The 22,352-nt window shown below is 38.1% G+C and overlaps 1 protein-coding gene and 1 long non-coding RNA gene across 3 annotated transcripts in view; both read right to left on the bottom strand.

Annotated features, from left to right (window-relative positions):
* LOC101888675 (uncharacterized) overlaps positions 1-22,352 on the bottom strand; it is a 72,518-nt gene that overhangs the window by 13,363 nt on the left and 36,803 nt on the right. Inside the window, exon 4 of one of the 2 annotated variants that reach the window (XM_059130286.1) lies at positions 7,742-8,194. The exons of the other annotated variant lie outside the window; for it this stretch is intronic. Coding sequence (XP_058986269.1) covers positions 8,011-8,194 — 184 coding nt within the window. The 3' untranslated portion in view covers positions 7,742-8,010. Of the gene's footprint in view, positions 1-7,741; positions 8,195-22,352 lie in introns of those variants that run through there. 2 annotated transcript variants of the gene reach the window in all.
* LOC131806314 (uncharacterized) lies at positions 12,108-14,266 on the bottom strand. Its single transcript, XR_009343999.1, has 3 exons — positions 13,321-14,266; positions 13,173-13,259; positions 12,108-13,106 (listed from the first exon to the last, which is right to left on the bottom strand). It is a non-coding gene; the product is annotated as an uncharacterized LOC131806314 (long non-coding RNA).

The following is a 22,352-nucleotide window of genomic DNA, read 5'->3' on the forward strand; positions in this document are numbered from 1 at the left end:
ACAGATGCCCTGCGGAAAAAGAACGCCAGGTCCACACCTGCCCCTAAGCCATCCAAGAGGGCCAGCACCACCGAACCCAAAAGAGGAGATCCCACAACAAAAAGAAGATGCGACATTAAGTGCCATCGTCCTCACCGCTAGTATCGAGACTATCGTCATCTCATCTGACGGTACCTCACCGTCTCTCCCTCCCCTCCCCCCTCTAACGGCGTTACCCGTGGCAGCCGGAGACACCCTAACCGACTTACCACCGACTCCAGGTCGCACCCTGTTCATGGACATGGGATTTCCACCAACTCCCGTACGTAACATGGATTTGGCTCTATCCCCTCTGTATGCACCGGACTCGGAGTCGGAAACCGAATATGGCCAACCCAATATAAACCGCCGGTTAGAGCAAGTGAGAAGCCCGAACCTTCCGACAGTATCCACTGTGGTGGTCGTACCGGTAACCTCGTCAACATCGATTGTGGACAACCAGTTTGAATGCCGAGAAATGTTTGCAGACGAAGTTAATAGCCATGTTTGCGAGAAGCCCAAATTTGTGTATATAATGAATTTTTAAATATATTGTTGTGTTATGTTTTTAATTACCACGTGAATACTGTAATATTTTATGTTTGTACATAAATAAAATATCCAAAAGAAAAAAGTTAACAAAAGTTTCAAAAAATTTTATTTTTTTAAATGTTTCTATCTGGGTTACGAGCGACTCTATTTCATTTCACACCACTGTATATATATATATATATATATATATATATATATATATATATATATATATATATATATATATATATATATATATATATATATATATATATATATATATATATATATATATATATATATATATATATATATATATATATATATATACAGTGGTGTGAAATGAAATAGAGTCGCTCGTAACCCAGATAGAAACATTTAAAAAAATAAAATTTTTTGAAACTTTTGTTAACTTTTTTCTTTTGGATATTTTATTTATGTACAAACATAAAATATTACAGTATTCACGTGGTAATTAAAAACATAACACAACAATAAAAATAAAAATACTTCAAAAACACTAATTTTGCTGTGCATTAAAATAGAGTCATGTAACTTTTTTTGAAAATTCCTGTACTAATAGAAACAAATTAATTTAATTCTCACTTATTGTTGATTAGTACTTAGTAGCATGACCATTATTTTTTATTACTGCTAAGCATCGTCTTGGCATAGAGTCCACAAGTGCCTGGCAAGTCTTTATTGGAATATTCTCCCACGCAGCTTTGATAAATGTCCACAGCTCATCTTTATTAGAAGGATTCTTTCCTTTAAGAGCCACTTTCACTTCTCTCCACAAATTCTCAATGGGATTTAAGTCTGGCGACTGAGCAGGCCAGCTTAAAACTTCGACTCCATTGTTTTCGAACAAAGCTTTTGCCCGCTTAGACGTGTGTTTCGGGTCGTTGTCTTGTTGAAACACCCATCTAAGCGGCATATTCCATTCAGCATAAGGCATCATAGTGTCATTTAAAATTTCTGTGTACAAATTGGCGTCCATAACACTCTCAATCCTATATATAGGCCCAGTACCATAGTAGGAAAAACAGCCCCAAACCATTACATTTCCTCCACCATGTTTAACGGTTTTGATTGTATATTTAGGATGAAATTCGGTATTAGGAGGTCTTCGGACAACAGGTACGACTCGGTCAGAGTTAAACAAATTTACTTTTGTTTCATCTGACCACAAAATATTTCGCCACTTGTTCGCCGGCCAATTCACATGTTTCCTGGCGAACTCCAATCTTTTTCCTATGTTTCGTTTTGAGAGGAACGGAACTTTCCGGGCACTTTTAGCCTTTAAATCGTTTTGAATTAACATTCTTCTTATTGTAGATGTGTCAACATTCAAATCATACTCTTTTTTCAATGCTGAAGATGTAACAAAAGGGTCCTTTTTGACATGGCGCAATATTTTTCTTTTTGTTTGCTCTGAAATTTTTGATTTCATTTCCCTTTTTTCTGGTTTTGGCTTATACTTTACAGCATTTTCGACCATTTTCTTGGAACATTTAAATATTTTTGCAATTTCGCTGTAGCTTTTACCTTCATTACGTATTTTTTTTTATTGCCTCCCGGCGCTCGTCAGTGCAATGCTTTCCTCGTCCCATGTTTGGACCTAATTGATTATTTTACACACGTTACTAAAAGAATTATATAAGAGGAAGACAAACTTACCATTTAAAACATATTTTATCACGAATTCACTGTTTTAATTTTAAATTTTAGTTTTTTCCTCAGTTGACTTTATTTTATTGCACACTATTTTCTATAGGCACCAACATACAATCACTACGCTAGGCCAAAGCGTCGCTTAGCTTATAACAAAAATAACGGGATTTTATTTGTGAGGGATCACATCAACAAAATATGACAGTTGTCAGCCACAGATTTTTTGCATACTTGATTAAAAGCCGTTAGAAGTTTAGAAGAATATATATATATATATATATACTCAGCGTCCCTTCCCAACTGCGTGAGCGAGTTCTTCAGGAAAATCATAGCCAACCAGCAGCCGGACATCTAGGTATCCGGAAGACCATCAACAGAACGTTTGGGCTCTATTATTGGCCTGGTATGACCTGGCCTGTTCTTGGTATTTCTCGATCGTTTCACGAAGTGGGTTGAGATAGTCGCGATGCGGAAAGCTACGGCAGAAGGCGTGATAAAAGAATTTAGGGAAGGGCAGAAGTTTCTCATTACCGATTACGGCAGCCAGTTCACTAGTAAGGTGCTGACGGTTTTCCTGCAAGAAACTGAAGTTCGCCGACAATTTACTGCGCCATATTGTACAGTGGAAAACCCTGCGGAGCGAGCCAACCGAGCTATAAAGACAGTTACCGCTCAACTATCAGACAACCAGCTCCGGAAATTACGTTGGCAGTAAATTCAAGCCTTTCTGAGTCAACGGGGTACAGCCCGGCCTTTTTTATGTTGCAGGGTCGAGAACTAAGGCTTCCAGGTGCTTTGTTCGATGAGATAACCATCGGTGCTCGAGTTATAGAATCTTCAAAGAGGGCGGTCGGACTACGTGAGATTTCCAAATAGTAAAGAAGAATTTGGCTCAAGCTGGAGAAAATCAGAAAAGACGGTATAACCTCGTAAGTGGGCTCCAGTTGTCGGACCTGGTATTGGTAAAACAATACCCATTGTCAAAAGCGACAGAAAATTTCGCGGCGAAATTGCCACCTAAATTCGATGGGCCTTTCGAAATTATCAATTTCCCATCTGAGGTTATCGCGAGGGTTCGGAAAGTTAACGGGAAACACGAAAGGAACGCTCACCTCGGCGATATGAAACCTTTCGTCTCACCGTCTGAACATCTATTAATATAGATACTGCTTTTCTACCCCAACAGATTCCCAAAAGTCAATAATGGACAAACCCACCCAACCATTGCGTACGAAGGCTTTTTTCAAGCACCAATACCAGCTTGTGGAGTCGCTCAAACCCTGCTCAGTTGTATTCACGAGGTTGACCGAGAAGGAAACAGATGCCCTGCGGAAAAAGAACGCCAGGTCCACACCTGCCCCTAAGCCATCCAAGAGGGCCAGCACCACCGAACCCAAAAAGAGGAGATCCCACAACAAAAAGAAGATGCGACATTAAGTGCCATCGTCCTCACCGCTAGTATCGAGACTATCGTCATCTGCAGCCGGAGACACCCTAACCGACTTACCACCGACTCCAGGTCGCACCCTGTTCATGGACATGGGATTTCCACCAACTCCCGTACGTAACATGGATTTGGCTCTATCCCCTCTGTATGCACCGGACTCGGAGTCGGAAACCGAATATGGCCAACCCAATATAAACCGCCGGTTAGAGCAAGTGAGAAGCCCGAACCTTCCGACAGTATCCACTGTGGTGGTCGTACCGGTAACCTCGTCAACATCGATTGTGGACAACCAGTTTGAATGCCGAGAAATGTTTGCAGACGAAGTTAATAGCCATGTTTGCGAGAAGCCCAAATTTGTGTATATAATGAATTTTTAATATATATATATATATATATATATATATATATATATATATATATATATATATATATATATATATATATATACTCAGTGCCCCTGGATTAAAGAAAAATTGCAAGTGATTGAGAGGAGCCCGGAGAAGTTTCCGGATTACGCCATAGTAGCCTCAAACTTGTATAGGCACATTCAAAGGACCAAGGATGACGAGCTCCACACACCTTAGAAGTTATGCGTCCCTTCCCAACTGCGTGAGCGAGTTCTTCAGGAAAATCATAGCCAACCAGCAGCCGGACATCTAGGTATCCGGAAGACCATCAACAGAACGTTTGGGCTCTATTATTGGCCTGGTATGACCTGGCCTGTTCTTGGTATTTCTCGATCGTTTCACGAAGTGGGTTGAGATAGTCGCGATGCGGAAAGCTACGGCAGAAGGCGTGATAAAAGAATTTAGGGAAGGGCAGAAGTTTCTCATTACCGATTACGGCAGCCAGTTCACTAGTAAGGTGCTGACGGTTTTCCTGTAAGAAACTGAAGTTCGCCGACAATTTACTGCGCCATATTGTACAGTGGAAAACCCTGCGGAGCGAGCCAACCGAGCGATAAAGACAGTTACCGCTCAACTATCAGACAACCAGCTCCGGAAATTACGTTGGCAGTAAATTCAAGCCTTTCTGAGTCAACGGGGTACAGCCCGGCCTTTTTTATGTTGCAGGGTCGAGAACTAAGGCTTCCAGGTGCTTTGTTCGATGAGATAACCATCGGTGCTCGAGTTATAGAACCTTCAAAGAGGGCGGTCGGACTACGTGAGATTTCCAAACAGTAAAGAAGAATTTGGCTCAAGCTGGAGAAAATCAGAAAAGACGGTATAACCTCGTAAGTGGGCTCCAGTTGTCGGACCTGGTATTGGTAAAACAATACCCATTGTCAAAAGCGACAGAAAATTTCGCGGCGAAATTGTCACCTAAATTCGATGGGCCTTTCGAAATTATCAATTTCCCATCTGAGGTTATCGCGAGGGTTCGGAAAGTTAACGGGAAACACGAAAGGAACGCTCACCTCGGCGATATGAAACCTTTCGTCTCACCGTCTGAACATCTATTAATATAGATACTGCTTTTCTACCCCAACAGATTCCCAAAAGTCAATAATGGACAAACCCACCCAACCATTGCGTACGAAGGCTTTTTTCAAGCACCAATACCAGCTTGTGGAGTCGCTCAAACCCTGCTCAGTTGTACTCACAAGGTTGACCGAGAAGGAAACAGATGCCCTGCGGAAAAAGAACGCCAGGTCCACACCTGCCCCTAAGCCATCCAAGAGGGCCAGCACCACCGAACCCAAAAAGAGGAGATCCCACAACAAAAAGAAGATGCGACATTAAGTGCCATCGTCCTCACCGCTAGTATCGAGACTATCGTCATCTCATCTGACGGTACCTCACCGTCTCTCCCTCCCCTCCCCCCTCTAACGGCGTTACCCGTGGCAGCCGGAGACACCCTAACCGACTTACCACCGACTCCAGGTCGCACCCTGTTCATGGACATGGGATTTCCACCAACTCCCGTACGTAACATGGATTTGGCTCTATCCCCTCTGTATGCACCGGACTCGGAGTCGGAAACCGAATATGGCCAACACACACGACAGTATCCACTGTGGTGGTCGTACCGGTAACCTCGTCAACATCGATTGTGGACAACCAGTTTCAGGCATGGCATAAAAATAAAGACCATGCATGACAGTGAACCACGTGACATGCGGCGATCTTATAAAAAGGAAGAATCCTCTCAGAAGTTATTTTCAGTTTGTGAAGAGGACAAGAGCGAAGAATACAATCAGAGTGGTGACAAGATAAAAAAAAAAAGACTGTAAGAGGTGTTCAGAGCCCTCGGTAACTCGCGTTCTCCAACTAGATTTCAAACCTTGAGGTGTCGAAAGCCCTCGGGTTCCATCGTTTAACCACTTGAGGTGTGGAAGACCTTGGGTTCTTCGTCATTAATTCCTTGAGGTGTGCAAGTACTTCGGATTTCTTAGTTTAAGTCCCCTTGAGGTGTTGCAGCCCTCGGGTTTTCGTCGTTTTTAACCCCCTTGAGGTGTTTAAAGCCTTTTCAAGCCCTTCGGGTATCACCGTTTAACCCCTTGAGGTGTCTAAACCCTTGGTTTTTACGTAATTCAACCCCTCGAGGTGAGGTTCTTCCTTATCAGCCTTATTAAGGTGTTCAAGACCTTCGGGTATCACCGTTTAACCCCTTGAGGTGTCTAAACCCTTGGTTTCTACGTTACTCAACCCCTCGAGGGGGGTACTCCGACAAATACAGGAGAATAACCAGCATCAGCAGAGCAAGGACTTTCTTTGTACCGCTAAATTTGCGGCTTTATATATACATATATATTCTCAAAAGAGCTGTTATATATAAGTAAACCCCATCAATTCTGAATAAAATAAATATATTTGCTTGAAACACAAACAACTTGCGTTTTTACTCTCTATTGGTCACTTTATAAATTTCTGTGGCAGATCTCAGCAAGAAGAAGGGAATTTGGGTCGTTACAGTACCGGAAAACCAATAGCGAGTAGGTGGTTCAGAAAAAAATTGGGAAAAGTATGTGCCTTTTGTAGTTGTAATATTTTTGTAATGCTCATTCCATTCTCTCCTTAGGTGTTTGTAGATTAAAGAGAAACCATCCTTAATGGCGAGGTCTGTGTATGATATACTTGGGTTTACAGATAGTTTTCCAAAGTTAGGCAACAGTTACAGCTTTTTTGCCAAAAATTGTTGCCCTTTGCCTTTGATGTTCTCCAAATTTAGTATTATGGGAAGGTGATGGCTCCCACCAATCTATGGTACAATGAAATAGAGGTAACCTCATTTCATATTAGCATTCCCAGCTGTGGATTTTCTGTAATTTATCTTGTCAAATTTTAATGCATAAAAAACAGTTCCCTTCTCTGATTTTGTATGCACATACAATAGATTTATGAATATAGATCTCGACAATGAGATGCTGTCAAATATATAAATTTGAAAAAAAAAAAATGTAAACCTATGATTACATGACTTTACCTTCTTATTTCTACCAATCATAGAATTGATGGTTTTCCATTGTATGGGTAAATTAGAATTTGTAAGGATAGGTTCAAAACGGATCCTCTTAAGTCAGTAACAGCTTTTTTAAATGTACCATCATTTTAACATAGAAAGTCAAAAATTTCTTTTATAGTATTTCCACGTTATGAGACAAATATATCACCATATGCAGAATGTCTCGCATTAAAGTCAAGTAAGAGTGTTTGGTTGATTTTTAACTAGAGATATTAATTTGATAAGCCCGTTTTATTATTGTGACGCATTAAGCCGAATAAGGGGAATAAACTGAAACTTAAGTACAATTTTTTATTATATTAGTAGTGTGAGATATGAGTATGTTCAGAGGGCTTTCAAATAAGACCTTTTTGAAAACAATGTTTCTTTTAAAGAGTCTTGAAAGGATGATAAATTCTTACTCGAGTTTTATAGGCTTCCTTAGTGAAATATTTAATATTGATGAAAGTAAAAATGTATCATTCCTTCAAGATTACAAAAATGTATCAAAAAATAAAAAAGTGATAATTATGGTGGTGTGTTATTTATTTATAAATGATTTTCTTGCTTCAAATGGGACATTTCTTTGCAAAGATTGAAAGAGTTTTTGTCTAATTCAGTTACTTTAGAGAAACTTTCTTGGTTAAAAATTTGGATGGCGTTATCTGGATCGGCCACGACGTGACGGGTTTGGTTTCGAGGTGAAGCGATTTCGCTGTATTTTGGTCATGTAACTCTTCTGTTTATTACATCATGAGTACTTCTTTTTTGAACACTGTTTTTTATTAAAGGCGGAAATGTAGTATTATATTTATCTTCTGATAATATTTGAAAACGATTTTGTGTTTCCGGATACTTTTAAACTACTTCCTTTCTTGACAGATTGGAAGGGGCCATTATACTGCGTATGTTTCTCTCCGATTTCTACTTTGGGCATTGTTATCAGTCCGTTGCAAAGTGATCAATACTGCTGCAAAGAATACAACGCAGCGAGCTGCATATATCTTTGCAAGTAGTAGTTGACCGACAATCCTGACATTTTTGTTCCCTGTACCGCAATTTAGACATTTTTTCCTTGACCTGCAACGAAATGGCACAATTCAAATAGAGGCTAATAGAGGCACACACAGTTCTGGAGTTAGTGTGGTTTCAGTGGGTAAGCCATCGTATATGATACAAATTTTAATGGTTTCAGTGTATTCAAAAGTATTGTTTTTGGTTTTTCTTGAGAACCGATAAACTGACACTACGTCGTTGTTGGCATCAATTTGTTGCTTTATCGTAATAACGGTAATACATTTTGCTACGTTTTTAATGATGTAGAAACGTTGCACTAATTTTTCTGGAATGAAGGCTTTGAGGTCTATTTGTTTTAAATTTACATTTTGGGCAGAGGAGTTTGCTGAGACTGCGTTATTAAAGGTTAACCTGAAGGGGATGTTTCCAACATTATTGCAGGCATAATCTGTGATGTTTATTTTCTGAAGTTTGACAAAGAGGTGTAGTTCGCAAATTTTCTTTCTTGTGCTGATACGGGTTTCTGAAGAAACTAATACAAAGAAAGTACCAGGATGATACGGTAGATACAAAATGGAATCTTTATTTTGCAAATTGTAATTGTATTCATCCGTGTTTCCATTACTGGGTGATGAATATGCGTTTGCATTGGTGTTTGGAGTTTTTACCGGCTTCACATTATTCTTTTTTAATACTTTTGTTTCATTTGCAATTCTACTGGCTTATCTTTTATTTTGTTACCCCAAAGGAGAAGGTGTCGTATGTGGAGGAGGAGGTTCTCCAACTCCCGCCATATTTAATTTAGTTTATATATTCTTTTAAATCTTTACTTCAAAAAACTTCAGAAATAAAAAATTAAAAAGCCACTTATGTTTGTTTGTTTTTGGCGAATTTTTTTTTTTTGGATTTTTTGTTGTTGTTCAAAATAAAACAGCAAAGCGATGAGAGCGAAAAGTCTAAAGTCAACAGAAGTTGATGTTCGACTGCACATTTTTTATATTGTTTACACTACTGCTTTTAACGTACGTTATTGTTGTGTTTTCATATTCTTGTAAGTTAGTAAAACACAACAATATAAAAGAATATTTTTTGTCATCACTGCTGACTGTCGGTTCCTCTTTGTTTACATATTCGTGTAAATTACAATAGTGACACTTACTGATAAACAATAGCTAATCGCATACAGTAGGTGGGTTCACGATAATTTATCTACATTTTATTTGTTGACAAATTGAAAGTGTAATTTTTAATTAAATTTTGTGTCTATTTCTTCGAACATCAACCAATAACAAATATAGCTTGTGTCTCCGATACAATACACCCTACTTTCGGTATATATACTTAAATATATATGCATAGTAATATATTATTAAATAACGTTTAATACAAACATTACTATTTTTTACTGCGAGTTATTTCGAGAAAATTGTTTTATGGTGCACCATATATTTCAAGCAATCTACTATCGGCTTTAGTGATTTCTATTTATTTTTGTGTTTTTCGATTCCTAACCTTTTTTGTTTGAAAAATTTTGTCACAAATTACGTATATTTTACGATACATTATACATAATTTTTGAAATTGTTAAATCAACTGAGAGAAAATGTTGAACAATTTCTTCATTTATATTTTATTTCTTATGGTTTAATCACGTCAAACCTCAATTGATACTGCGAGTACTACACGATTATTTACAATCAGTGTATTTTCATTAAATAAATATTGATTTTCTTGACATTACCTGTCGTATTGAAGTATTTTACGCATTTTCGTGCAAATTAAAGAACAAGTTTTTTGTATTTTCGCTGCAGTTCTGAATTCTACAGCTGCATTTGTTTTTCAAACAAGACATTACGTGTCCAAATAAACATTGTTCACTTGTTCTGCTTCTGATTCGCATTTAAAATGCCACTCACTTCTTTGGATTTATTCATCCGAGCTACTAATGCTTTGGTAAAATTTGATACCAATTTCAGTTCCCAACGGGACGAAGATCTTGATGTTTATATTCTACAATTACAAGGAGCTGAGGTCAGAACTCTATGAGATAAAGTTAAATTCCGTGATGATAAAAATTCTAATTAGGACGACATTTCAGCCGCCGACATCAAATACGATGTCGCCTACAAATGTTTTTTAATGTTCTAGCGTTTATAGACAGAAAGCTAGCTGCACTACGGGCTCTGCCAAAGTCTCCTGATGCATTAACTTCACCTAAATCTCATATAGATAACCCCGTTTCGATAACCCCCGTATCGAATTTTTTGCATCGATCCGAAACATCCAACAATTCATCATTCACATCATGTGGAAATGAAAATTCTGGTCACAGGTTAAATTTGCCACCCTGTGACATCGAAGTGTTCAATGACGATTTTCTTTCCTGGCCTACGTTCAGGGACTTATTTTTCTGCCATTTATATAAACAACAGCGGCATAACCGATATAGAGCTTTCATGCCATTTGAATAATAAAACAAGTTGCGATGCCCACGAAATTGTGTCCAAGTTTACGGTTACCCACAAAAACTTTAACCTAGCAGGGAGTGCACTGTTATCAACATAAGACAATCCTCAAATTTTGGTGAACCACCTACTTAAGCTCCTCTTTGACTTTTGAGTTTTAGACAAAAAAAAACTAATGCAGGGTTAAAGAAATTACAAAGAGGAATAAACGGGTGTTTTGCGTCCATGTCAAATTATGATGTTTCGACTGAAGGCTGGGATCCTATTCTAGTTTTCCCGGGTCTTCAAAGGTTACCTAAGAACTGCGTGGTGCTTTGGACACAAAGCATAAAAAACAAATCTACTTTGTCTTTGTGAAAAGATTTGGATCATTTTCTTACAGAAAGGATCCCAACTCTGGCCTGCTTGCGTGGCATCGATTCTCTAAACAATGATAAACGTCCCCTTTCTACGAATGGTGCAACGAATACATCATATTCTGTCACGGCCCGAAGTGCCCCTTATTTCTCAAGGTTACTTCGTACATCCTCGCCTAAATCATGTGCGCTTGGTTCACGGCAAATGTATCATCTAAGAGTTTGTCATAAATTCAGTTACTGAAAGAATCAGCACAGTAAGAAACACTTCTGTTGCTTGAATAGTTTATCTCACGGAATGAAGCTTCTAAATGCAACAACATTCACAATTGCACTACATGCAACAAACGGCATCACACGCTGTTATCATGTGAATTTGGAAGTTTGAGAGACAGTTTGTTTAACGGTATATTTATTTGTTGAATGTCCGTTAGTTTTCAACATATAAAAGAACGACTATTGAGCGAAGGTGAACTATCACTTGAAAAGGCTATTGATATTGCAAGAAGCAGTGAATGCATCGCAACTCTCACAAAAAAACAACATATGCGTTGTGAGTGTACACTTATTAAAGAAAAAATTTTGTCGCAAATGTGGGAAAGCCCACATAAGACTAATTGTCCAGTCGAGAACAGCATTTGTTATAACTGCAATAAAAGAGGACAGACAGCAAAATCAGCAGCAATCCCACCAACGAAGTCAAAGGTTTCTTCATTCAATGGTGAAGCCCTGCCGAAAACTGATGAAGTTGAAATAAGTTTAAAATCTCAAAAATGGTCTATTGTTGTGTATTTTATATTGCAAACTTATCTTGTTAAAATATTATTCGTCTGAATCTTGTTACATGTCCTTTTAAGCGGAGCCAGAACGATGCCTCTATATCGCCGACTAACTCTGCCGACTCTCTTGGGGCAGGTTCCATCCCGACATCTCTAGCCCAGGAACGTACACAATCGATTTGGTCTATTCCTATCGATAATTTACTTTAACTTCTCCCATCAAAACTCCGGACTCCGGGTTCAGAGTCAAACTTAGCCGCCCACCCGACCATAGTCATCCTACCGATCTTGCCTTGATGACCCCTATTACCGCTGGAAGTACCACCACTCACCTCATCATCCTTTCCCTCCTTTCCTTTTCAGTTAAACTATCATATTTCTAATTGTCTACAGATTCACATTACATTTATTAAAAAAAATGTTGATTTTATTTTATGATTAGGTATCCTTTTTCCTTAATTATTACTGTTTAAAATTAATAAAAAAAAACTGAGACACAATAAAATATAGAACAAAAAAAAATTAATAAAATATAGTTTGATGTTCTTCTTTTTTATAGTATCTTCTCTATGACCAGAGGAATGTCGAAAGGTTCTTTGAACCAAATAAAACAAATCTTGATAAACAGAACGATTGACCGACTGGTCTATTAGAACCCACAATATTTTGCAAAACTACGTCCTTATCAGTGGACTATGCTCAATAAACTCCAATAACCTAGATTTCCTAATAGAGCTCTATTATAGACAACCTATGGCTTAGGATCAACTATATCACCAGATGCACAATTGTGGTTCCTAATGTGAAACAAATACGACGTAAACTAGACGAGGGAATTTTAGGTATTTCCAAAAAAGTATATCCAAAAAGGAAAAAGGAAACGTTATCATTTACACTCAAATAAAAATAGTCAATTTGGATAAAAAAAAATCAAAATAACATGCAAAGCAAAATATAAATAAATCATACAATACGTTATACACTTAGAAACTAAAGATACTTTATGACAATTATTTTCTTTGACGATTTTAACTGGTTATGATTATTTTGATCTCAATCAGTCGTCACATAACCAAATGCCAGTCTTTTTATACGGGACTGACTGTGGCAGAGATACTTCGGCGAATTATAACTGTTATACGTAAATTCGCTCGGGCACAAAGTTATATATTCTCTGGTAAAGTTCTGGTACTGAGCTTTTGCAAAGTTTTTGTCAGCTCGGGTGTTTCCACTAGATGGCAGTGGGCTCTGCGCCCTAAGGTAATTGGCAATACTAATGTCCTACCTTTTTTCCGGCTTTCTACTTGGGTAATCTATTTTAGTGGCTATATTTCCTCTACGACACTTCCGTCCAACAAACAAGGTTTCTGGTGGCCTAAAGGAAACAAACCATGTCTTACCATTACTCTATACTTATTAAAGGCCGAAACCTGCACATTACCTTTCTTGATTGCTGGTTCAATACTGCGTCTGAGGATAAAATTGGACTTTGACCACTTTATTCATAACAACACCCTGCGATAGTCACCTATTTTACACGATAAAAAAATCAACTTCTTCGTTCGTAAGACACTGTTTTCTTGTTTTACCTTTATCTTAATCAAATCAATATTCGGCAGATATCGCTTTTATTATATTTAAATTCACTTTATAATTTTTACAAAAACTTTGTACTTTATTCCCACAGAGATGTTAAAGTTTCTCACTCAGCACCAATACTTAAAATCACCGTTCTCTGGTTTTAACACTTATTTATAAGCTTAGAGAGAAAAATGGCAGCTTTCCATTAACCGACATATTGATCTATCCCTTATTGTTATCCTTGTTTTATCCCTAGTATTTGTCCCTTTCACTGGGCGGTACCCTTATGCATAGGTTTTTCTCTTTATTCAGAAAGCCTTCAATTATTTGGTCTCCCCCAAGAATGCATATTCCGCCATTGTGCTGATAATACATTGCTATCAAAACATTTCGTTGGCAACGCGATAGTCTGCTGTCAAATGACGAATATAAGAATGTAAACAAAGAACAAAAGGCATTTTCATAACCGAGCTGCTGCGGCATTCTTCTATTACGTCCAAACAAATATTATCTTTATTTTTACTAATATATATTTTTCTTTTCGTTTCAGGTTTTGCCGCATGTTGCTGTGTGAAGGAAGCCCCACAAACTTTTGGTAGATCAATTCTTCATTTCTTTAGGAACGTAAATTGTTCTGCCGACAGAGGTTGATGGCTTCTACATCGCAACGCGTGAATAAAGTGCTGGGTTTTTTTTAAAGTATCCCCCTGCAGAATCCTCCCATTAAATGGTCAGCATTTCCTTTACTAAATTAATGGCATGGCTAACCCTGACCACAATTAAAGGTTACCCGCATCAAGTGTCTGTTTTACAGGCATGGCTAACCATTGTCGTCATTTGAAGGTTACCCTCAGCAAGTGCCTTTTTCATGAATATACACACAACACCCAAAAAAAACTAAAACTGGGCTAAATTTTAAGGTGGTTAGAGGCTTCCACGATGCAAACATATGCCTCTCCTAAGTACCCTCCACGCAAAATTTTTTTTTTTTTTTGCTTGGGACTTAGAATTTTGTGGTTCCGCAACAAAACTCCAGGGCTGGCGTTGAATAAAGACAGGACTGGTGTGCGGATAAAGCTATGTTATGATGTAGATCCGTAATTCCAACGTGGGGAACTCTCACGCCCTGAGTTTCTAGCCGGGCTCTACAGCTTTACTAGACATTAGGGAAGTATACATGTTTAAATCTCTCACTATTAGAATTTTACTTTTTGGAATTCATTTCAGGACTTCTGTTGGGATTTTTGTGCAACATCTGTGAGATAGGAAGAAGTTTTGGTCCCAGGTAAGTCGTTGAGATCATCACTTAGCTAGATTAAGGTATACAAATTTATCCACACACAGGGGGATAACCTATTATACAGGGACAAAAAATACACCCAGGAACTTCATCGGTAATGTATCACAGGTATAAAATAATACTGCATATAGATACATATTTATGGATATGGACAAGTACAACATATATTAAGCCTATTCTTACTTCTAATATTGCACTTATCATATCACAGAATTGTCCATATTGCATTAATATTTTATGTCCTTTACGTGATAAACTCCAATACTTTTCCCTTGCAAATCCTCCAATTCGTACATGTTTTGACCTACGGGCTTGACGATCCGACATTTTATGAACTTTTTACAGAATTTTGCATTTATGTTTTTTGAAAAATCCGACAATACATTGTTTCTTCGGTACACTTCCTGTCCTGGTCGAAACTTTATCACTCGCGCTCTTTTGTTGTATCTTTCCGAACTCTTCTCAAATGCATTGTGTAAATTTTCCTTAATTGTTTCCCTTAAAATTTCGAGTTTTCCCGGTCTATTCATTGCCTTTAGTTCATGATCAGTCAGTGACATCAATTTTCGGGCTAACTTGTAGTCTTTCCCACTGGAAAACAGATGAAAACCAAAAAGTGCGAAATAGGGAGTTACACCTGTTGAGGAATGTATCGAATTTCTGAGGGCACACTCTATTTCTGTCAAATACATGTCCCGATCCCTATGATCCTTATCAAGGTAAGTCCTAATGGCATTTATTACCGATTGGTTGACACGTTCGGAAGCGTTGGATTGGGGTGAATACACTGCTGTTCTTATGTGGCTGATTTGATAACCTTCGATTAGGTCCTTAAAGGTCTGGGATGCAAACTGCGCCCCATTATCGCTGTGGATGACCTCAGGTACGCCGAATTTGTGAAAAATTTCCTCGACGAGGAATTTTGCTACATTTCTTGCAGTGGCCTCTTGCATGGCTTTAAGAAATATAAATTTGGTGAAGTGATCCACAACGATAAATATATAAGCATTCCCTCTTTTCGACCTAGGATACTTCCCGAGGAAGTCCACATATAGTTTTTGAAAAGGTCTATCAGTGATCACCTCCTTTCTCATACTCGGCATCATGTGTTGGTTACTAGGTTTTGATTCTTTGCATAATTGGCAATTTCTTACATATTGCTTCACTTGCACGGTCATTCGGGGCCAATAGTAAAATCTTCGAACTCGTTCTAGAGTTTTTACCATACCCCCATGTGCCGCCGTAGTTATGTCATGAGCATTTTTGATTATTTCATGAGTAAGGCCTGAGGGAATCCATAGCTTCCATCGGACTTCCTCATTCTCATCTTGACCCGGAAATACTTTCTTATACACGTACCCATTTTCTATTTTCAGATCGGGTAACTTGTTTTTATTTTCATCTATATTTTTGATTAATTCCCTGTACTATTCACTTTCGAACTCCGTAGTCTCAAAGTTTAACATTTCCCCAGGAGTAATCTCATTAACATCGAGCGTTGGTGCTCTGGAGAGCATATCGGCAACCAGGTTCTCAGTTCCTTTTCGATGTTCTATGTTAAAATCGAAGGCTTGTAATTGTAACGACCACCTAGCTAACCTTCCAGTCAAGTCTTTCAAGCCCATCAGCCATTTTAGTGAGGCATGGTCAGTTATTACGGTAAATGGCATTAGCTCGACATATGGTCGGAACTTTTTAATCGCCATAACTGCCGCCAGACACTCCTTCTCTGTCACGCTATAATTGCGTTGACAGGCATTTAACTTTTGGGAATAAAAAGCTATTGGATGTTCTTCATTCCTATCATTTATTTGATATAACACCGCCCCTATGCCATATTCGGACGCATCACATTGAATGTAGAAATGCCTCGCAAAATTAGCATGTCGAAGGACCGGGGCGGATGTTAAGGCTTTTTTAAGGTTTTCAAAAGCCTGCACCGCAGCATCATTCATCTCAAATTTCTTACCCTTTTTCAAAGTGTCTGTGAGGGGAGCGGAAATTGTGGCAAAGTTTCTAATGAAACGTCTATACCAACCAGCGGTCCCCAAGAAACTTCTTACTTCTCTGGCACTTTTCGGAACCTTAATGTTTTTTATAGCCTTTACTTTGTCGGGGTCGGTTTTCAATTTTCCATCTCCTACAATGAAACCCAGGTATCTAAGTTCCCTGAAACAGAACTGGGACTTGTTTAACCCAATCGTCAGATTCGCCCTCTTGAGACATTCTGCAACCTCTTTTAGTAATTTCAAATGATCTTCAAACTCCCCTGATATTATAAGCAGATCATCTAGATAAATGAACACATTTTCTTTTAGATGTGATGGTATAACTTTATCCATAAGCCTACACAAGCGTTGAGCCGCATTGCAAAGCCCGAAAGGCATTACCCTAAATTGGTATAAAGGGCGACCTGGGACTGTAAACGCTGTGTAGGTTTTACTCGTGTCATCTAGTTCGATTTGCCAGAAGGCGTATTTCAAATCGACACTGCTTATATAATGGGTTTCATCGATTCTACTCAGAATGCCGTCTATGTTCTGGAGCGGGTATGCATCCTTTACTGTTAGTTTATTCAATTTACGGGCATCCAAGCAGAACCTGTTCTTTCCGGGTTTCCTCACGACTGTGGTCCTATTACTCCATGGACTATTGCTTTCCTCTATCACATTTAGACGTAGCATATTGTCTACTTCCTGATAGACAATGGCCTGTACCGCCGGAGAGATCGGATAATACCTGTCTTTGACCGGTTCAGCACCCTCGACGAGCTTTATCGAATGCTTCTCCAGGCTAGTCTTACCAAGCCTTCTTTCCTCAAAGGTATCGAAGCCCCTGATTACCTTGTCCAACTGTTCTTGTTGTTCTTTGGACAATTCGTGAGGGTTTAATTTATAAATATCTCCGTCGATAATATCTTTTTGGAACTGTTCTATTTTCATCTCCTCCACTGGTATTACTTGGGGGGCTAAATTATACAATCTCCAAAAATCTACCCCTAAATACAATTCCTGCTCCAGGTCGGGACACAAGTAAAATTCCATTTCTTTTTTAACGTTATATCCAGGGTAATTTTTCCAATCAATCTGTGTTGACTTCCTGTGGCGGTTTTTATATTAGAGAATATCGGTTTTAAGTCGCAGTCTAAACTTTCTATTAGTTCCCTACAGCCCATTCCCAGTAAGCTTACTGAAGCACCGGTGTCCAGCAGGCCCTTTAATTTATGACCTTCTATATAGATTTCCGCAAAAGGTCTGGGGTCATGTTGGGTTCTAGCCCTGCTAATGGCTTCACTAATAATTTGATAATTTTTTCGTTTCGAAATAAATTTTTCCCGTATATTCGGAATTTTTTTATCTGACTTTTGTGTCTCTGGACATCCAAATATCTTTTGTCTCACTTTGACATAATTTTCTTTTCGCTCATTCACCGATAAATAGTGTCTCATACCCGGAATAATATTACTGCTACTTTTTACTTTTTCTAGGCTGAAACGTTTTACCACAGGGATGTCTAATTCGGACGGGGTCTCCCTTCCTGATCCCCGCCCTTGTTCCCATTTCCCTGCTGGCACATTTTACATCTGGGGGTTGTAGTTCCAGGGTTGCCGCACTTATAACAGAATAATGCCCTAGTCGCTTCCTCACAATCGCGGAAAGAATGTCCTAATTTCCTGCAATTCCAACAGGTTAGTTGGGGTTTTACTTGCCTGTTGTACTGCATAGCAGCCAATTCTTTCAATTCACCCTCCTCTTGTTCATCCGAAAACCTAACATCCACATCTTCGGAGATCTCATTAACGTGTTTTAGCTGCCGAGCCATTGGTAATGTAGGTCGGTTTTCCCGCCTTAAAAAGTTCCTCTCGGCCTCATTACACTCCACTCTTAGCTGTTCAACTGATGACACTTGAATCGGATATACAATTCTTCCTATACTGTCTTTAACGTTTTTCTTCAGAATTTTCATCATGTCAAATTCCGAGATAGGTTGCACCAATTTGGCTCGAACTTGACCCATTGCATGAAAAAAATTGTCTACCGATTCGTTGATTTGCTGTTTCCTTTGGGCAAGTTCTGTGAGGATTTCAAAATTTGACTTAGACGATTGGTATTGGCTCAAAATACTATATTTAAGATGGTCCCAGCTATGGATTCCATGCGTCTTTTGTAGTAGCCAATACCAAGACTCCGCTCTACCGGACAATATAAGAGGAAAGTCTCTTATGACTTCCGACCATGGTATGTTATATTGCTTCTGATAATATTCCAATCGGTAAACGAACTCTTCAACTCCTAAACTGTTGGAACCTCCATCAAACGTAAGACCCAATTTATTAAGTCGAACTATACTAAACTCTTTTCCAGTCCCCATGGTTACCGTCCTAGTGTGTGAACCATTTGTTCCGCCATTATTTGAACTAGACGATGTTGGTGCTACGGACACCTCTTTGGGTCTTGTCTCATCTGGCTGCCTTTCTGGACGAGTGTCCGTAGACGGGAGCGCTGTGATTCCCCCATGGTTTAGCATTCCATTGGACTCACGTTGAGGTGTGTTGCTGACATTTCCACCCTGTTTTCTCAAAAGTTGGTCCATTGCGGATGTCAAGTCCCCAAGTGTCTTTCTTATATCACCCATCTCGGACTGAACCCTTTTAATGGATGTTTCTAAGACCTTAATCTGTTCAGGATTATGAACAGTTCTCTGGGTCTCAGACCCCTCTCCAGCCCCCTGAAGATATGAAGGACCTAAGGGATTCGACATCGGGGCTCTCGAATTAATGGTTTGAGAAAAATCCATAATTTGTCCCTCGCCGCGCTGGTTTTCTTCTGCCATTTTTTCTAGATTTTGGGTTTTCTGCCGTTTTTCTTCCAAGATGTTTATGGTCCTATTCAAGTCAAATAAAATTGGCCTATCTCTTTTTCTACTTTTAGATTTGGAGCGAGTCTCCCTACTCATTACCCTTGGTCTCTATATTTTTTTACCACAAAGATTTTTTTCTAACAAGTATATAAAAACAACGAAGTATCTCTAAAAAAAACAATTTCTTAAATCACTTTCTAGAATCAAATTTCAAAAATCTAGCAAAGATAATGAATTTTGTTAGAATTGTAATTACATTAAATTAAGAAGACATTATTAAAACAATTTCAGATGTGTTTGAAGGTTTATGCCTACTAAAAGATGAATGTACATTGATGATAAATCCTGAAATAGAACTTGTGACAGATCTGCCAAGAAAATTTCCATTTTCATTACACAATGCTAGAATAGGTAGAACTATTTACAATGGTCAAATTAAATGTAATGTTTGAATCTTTGAATCACTAAATAAGATTTTATATGTTTTTTTTTATTTCCTCCACATTTGAAAATGAAAATTCCATGTAAAACATTACAAATTGCAGTGAAGAGCTACATCATCGTCAAAATCTATAAACTACAGGGATAGATTATTTTGGTTCAATCTCAGTCGCCATTGATCGACGTCATGAAAAACGGTGGCCGGCTTTATTTACTTGTTTGACCATTAGAGCCATACATTCGATCTGCTGGGTCATCCTAATTTGCCAAAAACTCCAGCCGGAAAAATTGTAGTTCAGCCTCAGTCTTCAGTACCCAAGAAGCAATGGCGTATCTCAAGACAGCTTCGTGACCACTTTTGGAAAAAGTGGATAGCCGAATACTTGCCTACACTGACGAGAAGAGCTAAATGATAATGGAAGTGAATGGAGAAGAGGTCGAGTGCAAGAGGTATACAAAGGCAAAGATGGTGTGATCTGACAAGCTGACGTTGCTACATCGGGTGGGGGTTTGAAGCGCCCCTTCTCCAAGCTGGTTGAATGGTGAATCGGGCCAATTCACGTTGGTGGGGATGTCGCTGACTTTCATATATATTTATTGTTTATGTTTTTGATTTTTATATATTTGGTTGTATGTTTATAGTTTGCTATTTGTTTCACATTCATATTCTTATGGGTAATATCTTTGTTATCTATAATTTTTTATGATTATGCGTGAGAATTCCTCTCTGGAGTGGTAATTAAGTAATTTGTTGTTGACTTCCTTTTTAAGCTTGTCGTAGTCCATTTTATTCCCCTTTTCTACCGAATTGGCTGGAAATATTCCGTTATAGTTTTGTATGAAGGGTGTCATGAAGATCGATAAATGTTCCATCGGTTTTTCCGCAAGAAAGTACCTTGGAAATTATTGGAGATTGTTAAGGTACGCAGATGATGTTAAGTTATTTGTAACTCATAATTCTGAGAAACAAGCTTGTTTAATTCAGAGCGATTTAGATAGCCATTTCCAATGGAGTAGCTTCAATTGTATGCATTTAAAATTTAAAATATGTCTTTCTCCAGATCTTCTTTCATGTCGCAATGTAACATTGACAGTCATATTTTATCAATTGTTGTTGTTGTCTTGTAATAACAATGGTAAATGGCAAATATTGTTAAGGTATTGTAAATATCTGATGCATATATAACAAAACAGTTATTTACGCCTCTTGTTTTTTGGGATACTAACAATACTTTCAGAAATCTACAGTGATTTCTTTAAAATTAATCAGATTACCCTCATAAAAAGGTGAGGTATTATGTTGAACTCAGTGATGATACTAAAAATTTTAGTTGGTAATATAAATTCAGATTTCCTAATCTCAACTTTTAGAATTAATGTTCCATTTAGATCTAGTAGATACTATCAATTATTATATACCAACTTTCACCGCACGAGATACTTAATGTGTGGACCTCTTAGTAAGATCTGTGTTGATTTTAATTATCTTTACTGTAATATACATTTTAGTATTTGATATTCCCATACTTTATTTAGGGTTTCTTTTTATACCCTCCACCATAGTATGGAGGGTATATTAAGTTTCTCATTCCGTTTGTAACACCTCGAAATATACATTTTAGACCCCACAAAGTATATATATTCTTGATCAGCATAAAATTCTATGTCGATTTATCAATGTTCGTCCGTCTGTCCGTCTATCCGTCTGTGGAAATCACTCTAGCTTCCGAACGAAATGAAGTAGGTTGATAAATTTTACTCAAATTTGTACTATGTCTGCAGGACTTTTGGTATTGAAAATGGGCCATGTAGGTCCACGTCTTCGTATAGCCCCCATATAACGGTACCTCCCGATATGCGGTATTTTGATGATTCTAGCGACATTTTTTAATGGAATTGTTTCAAAATTAATATTTAAAGGTCTTAATAGATGCTACGGCTTAAGACAGAAAATGGGCCATGTAGGTCCACGTCTTCGTATAGCCCCCATGTAACGGTACCCCCCGATATTCGGTATTTTGATGATTTTAGCGACATTATTTACCGGGATTGTTTCAAATTTCTCATGTGAAGTTCGTAATGGATACTTCAGCCCATACCAGAAAATTGTCTATGCAGGTCCACGCCTTCATATAGTCCCCATATAACGGTACCCCCTATATTCGGTATTTTGATGATTTTAGCTACATTATAAACAGATTTTTCTTCAAGTTTCGCATTTAAATATTGCAATAACTTATGACAAAAGTTGCCTATGCAGGTCTACGTCGTCGTATAGGCATTCGGTATTTTTATGATTTTAACCGAATTTTAAACGGATTTTTTTTTTGGAATTTGCCAAATTTGTACCATATGCTTTTTTTACTTGTTTTTTTTTTTTTTTTTTTTTTTGAAGAGCATTTCAAATGAAAGAAACAACTTAGTCATAGATATAGTTCA

This window comes from Musca domestica, unplaced genomic scaffold (assembly GCF_030504385.1).
Source record: "Musca domestica strain aabys unplaced genomic scaffold, Musca_domestica.polishedcontigs.V.1.1 71, whole genome shotgun sequence".
In the NCBI taxonomy this organism is placed as follows: Eukaryota; Metazoa; Arthropoda; class Insecta; order Diptera; family Muscidae; genus Musca; species Musca domestica.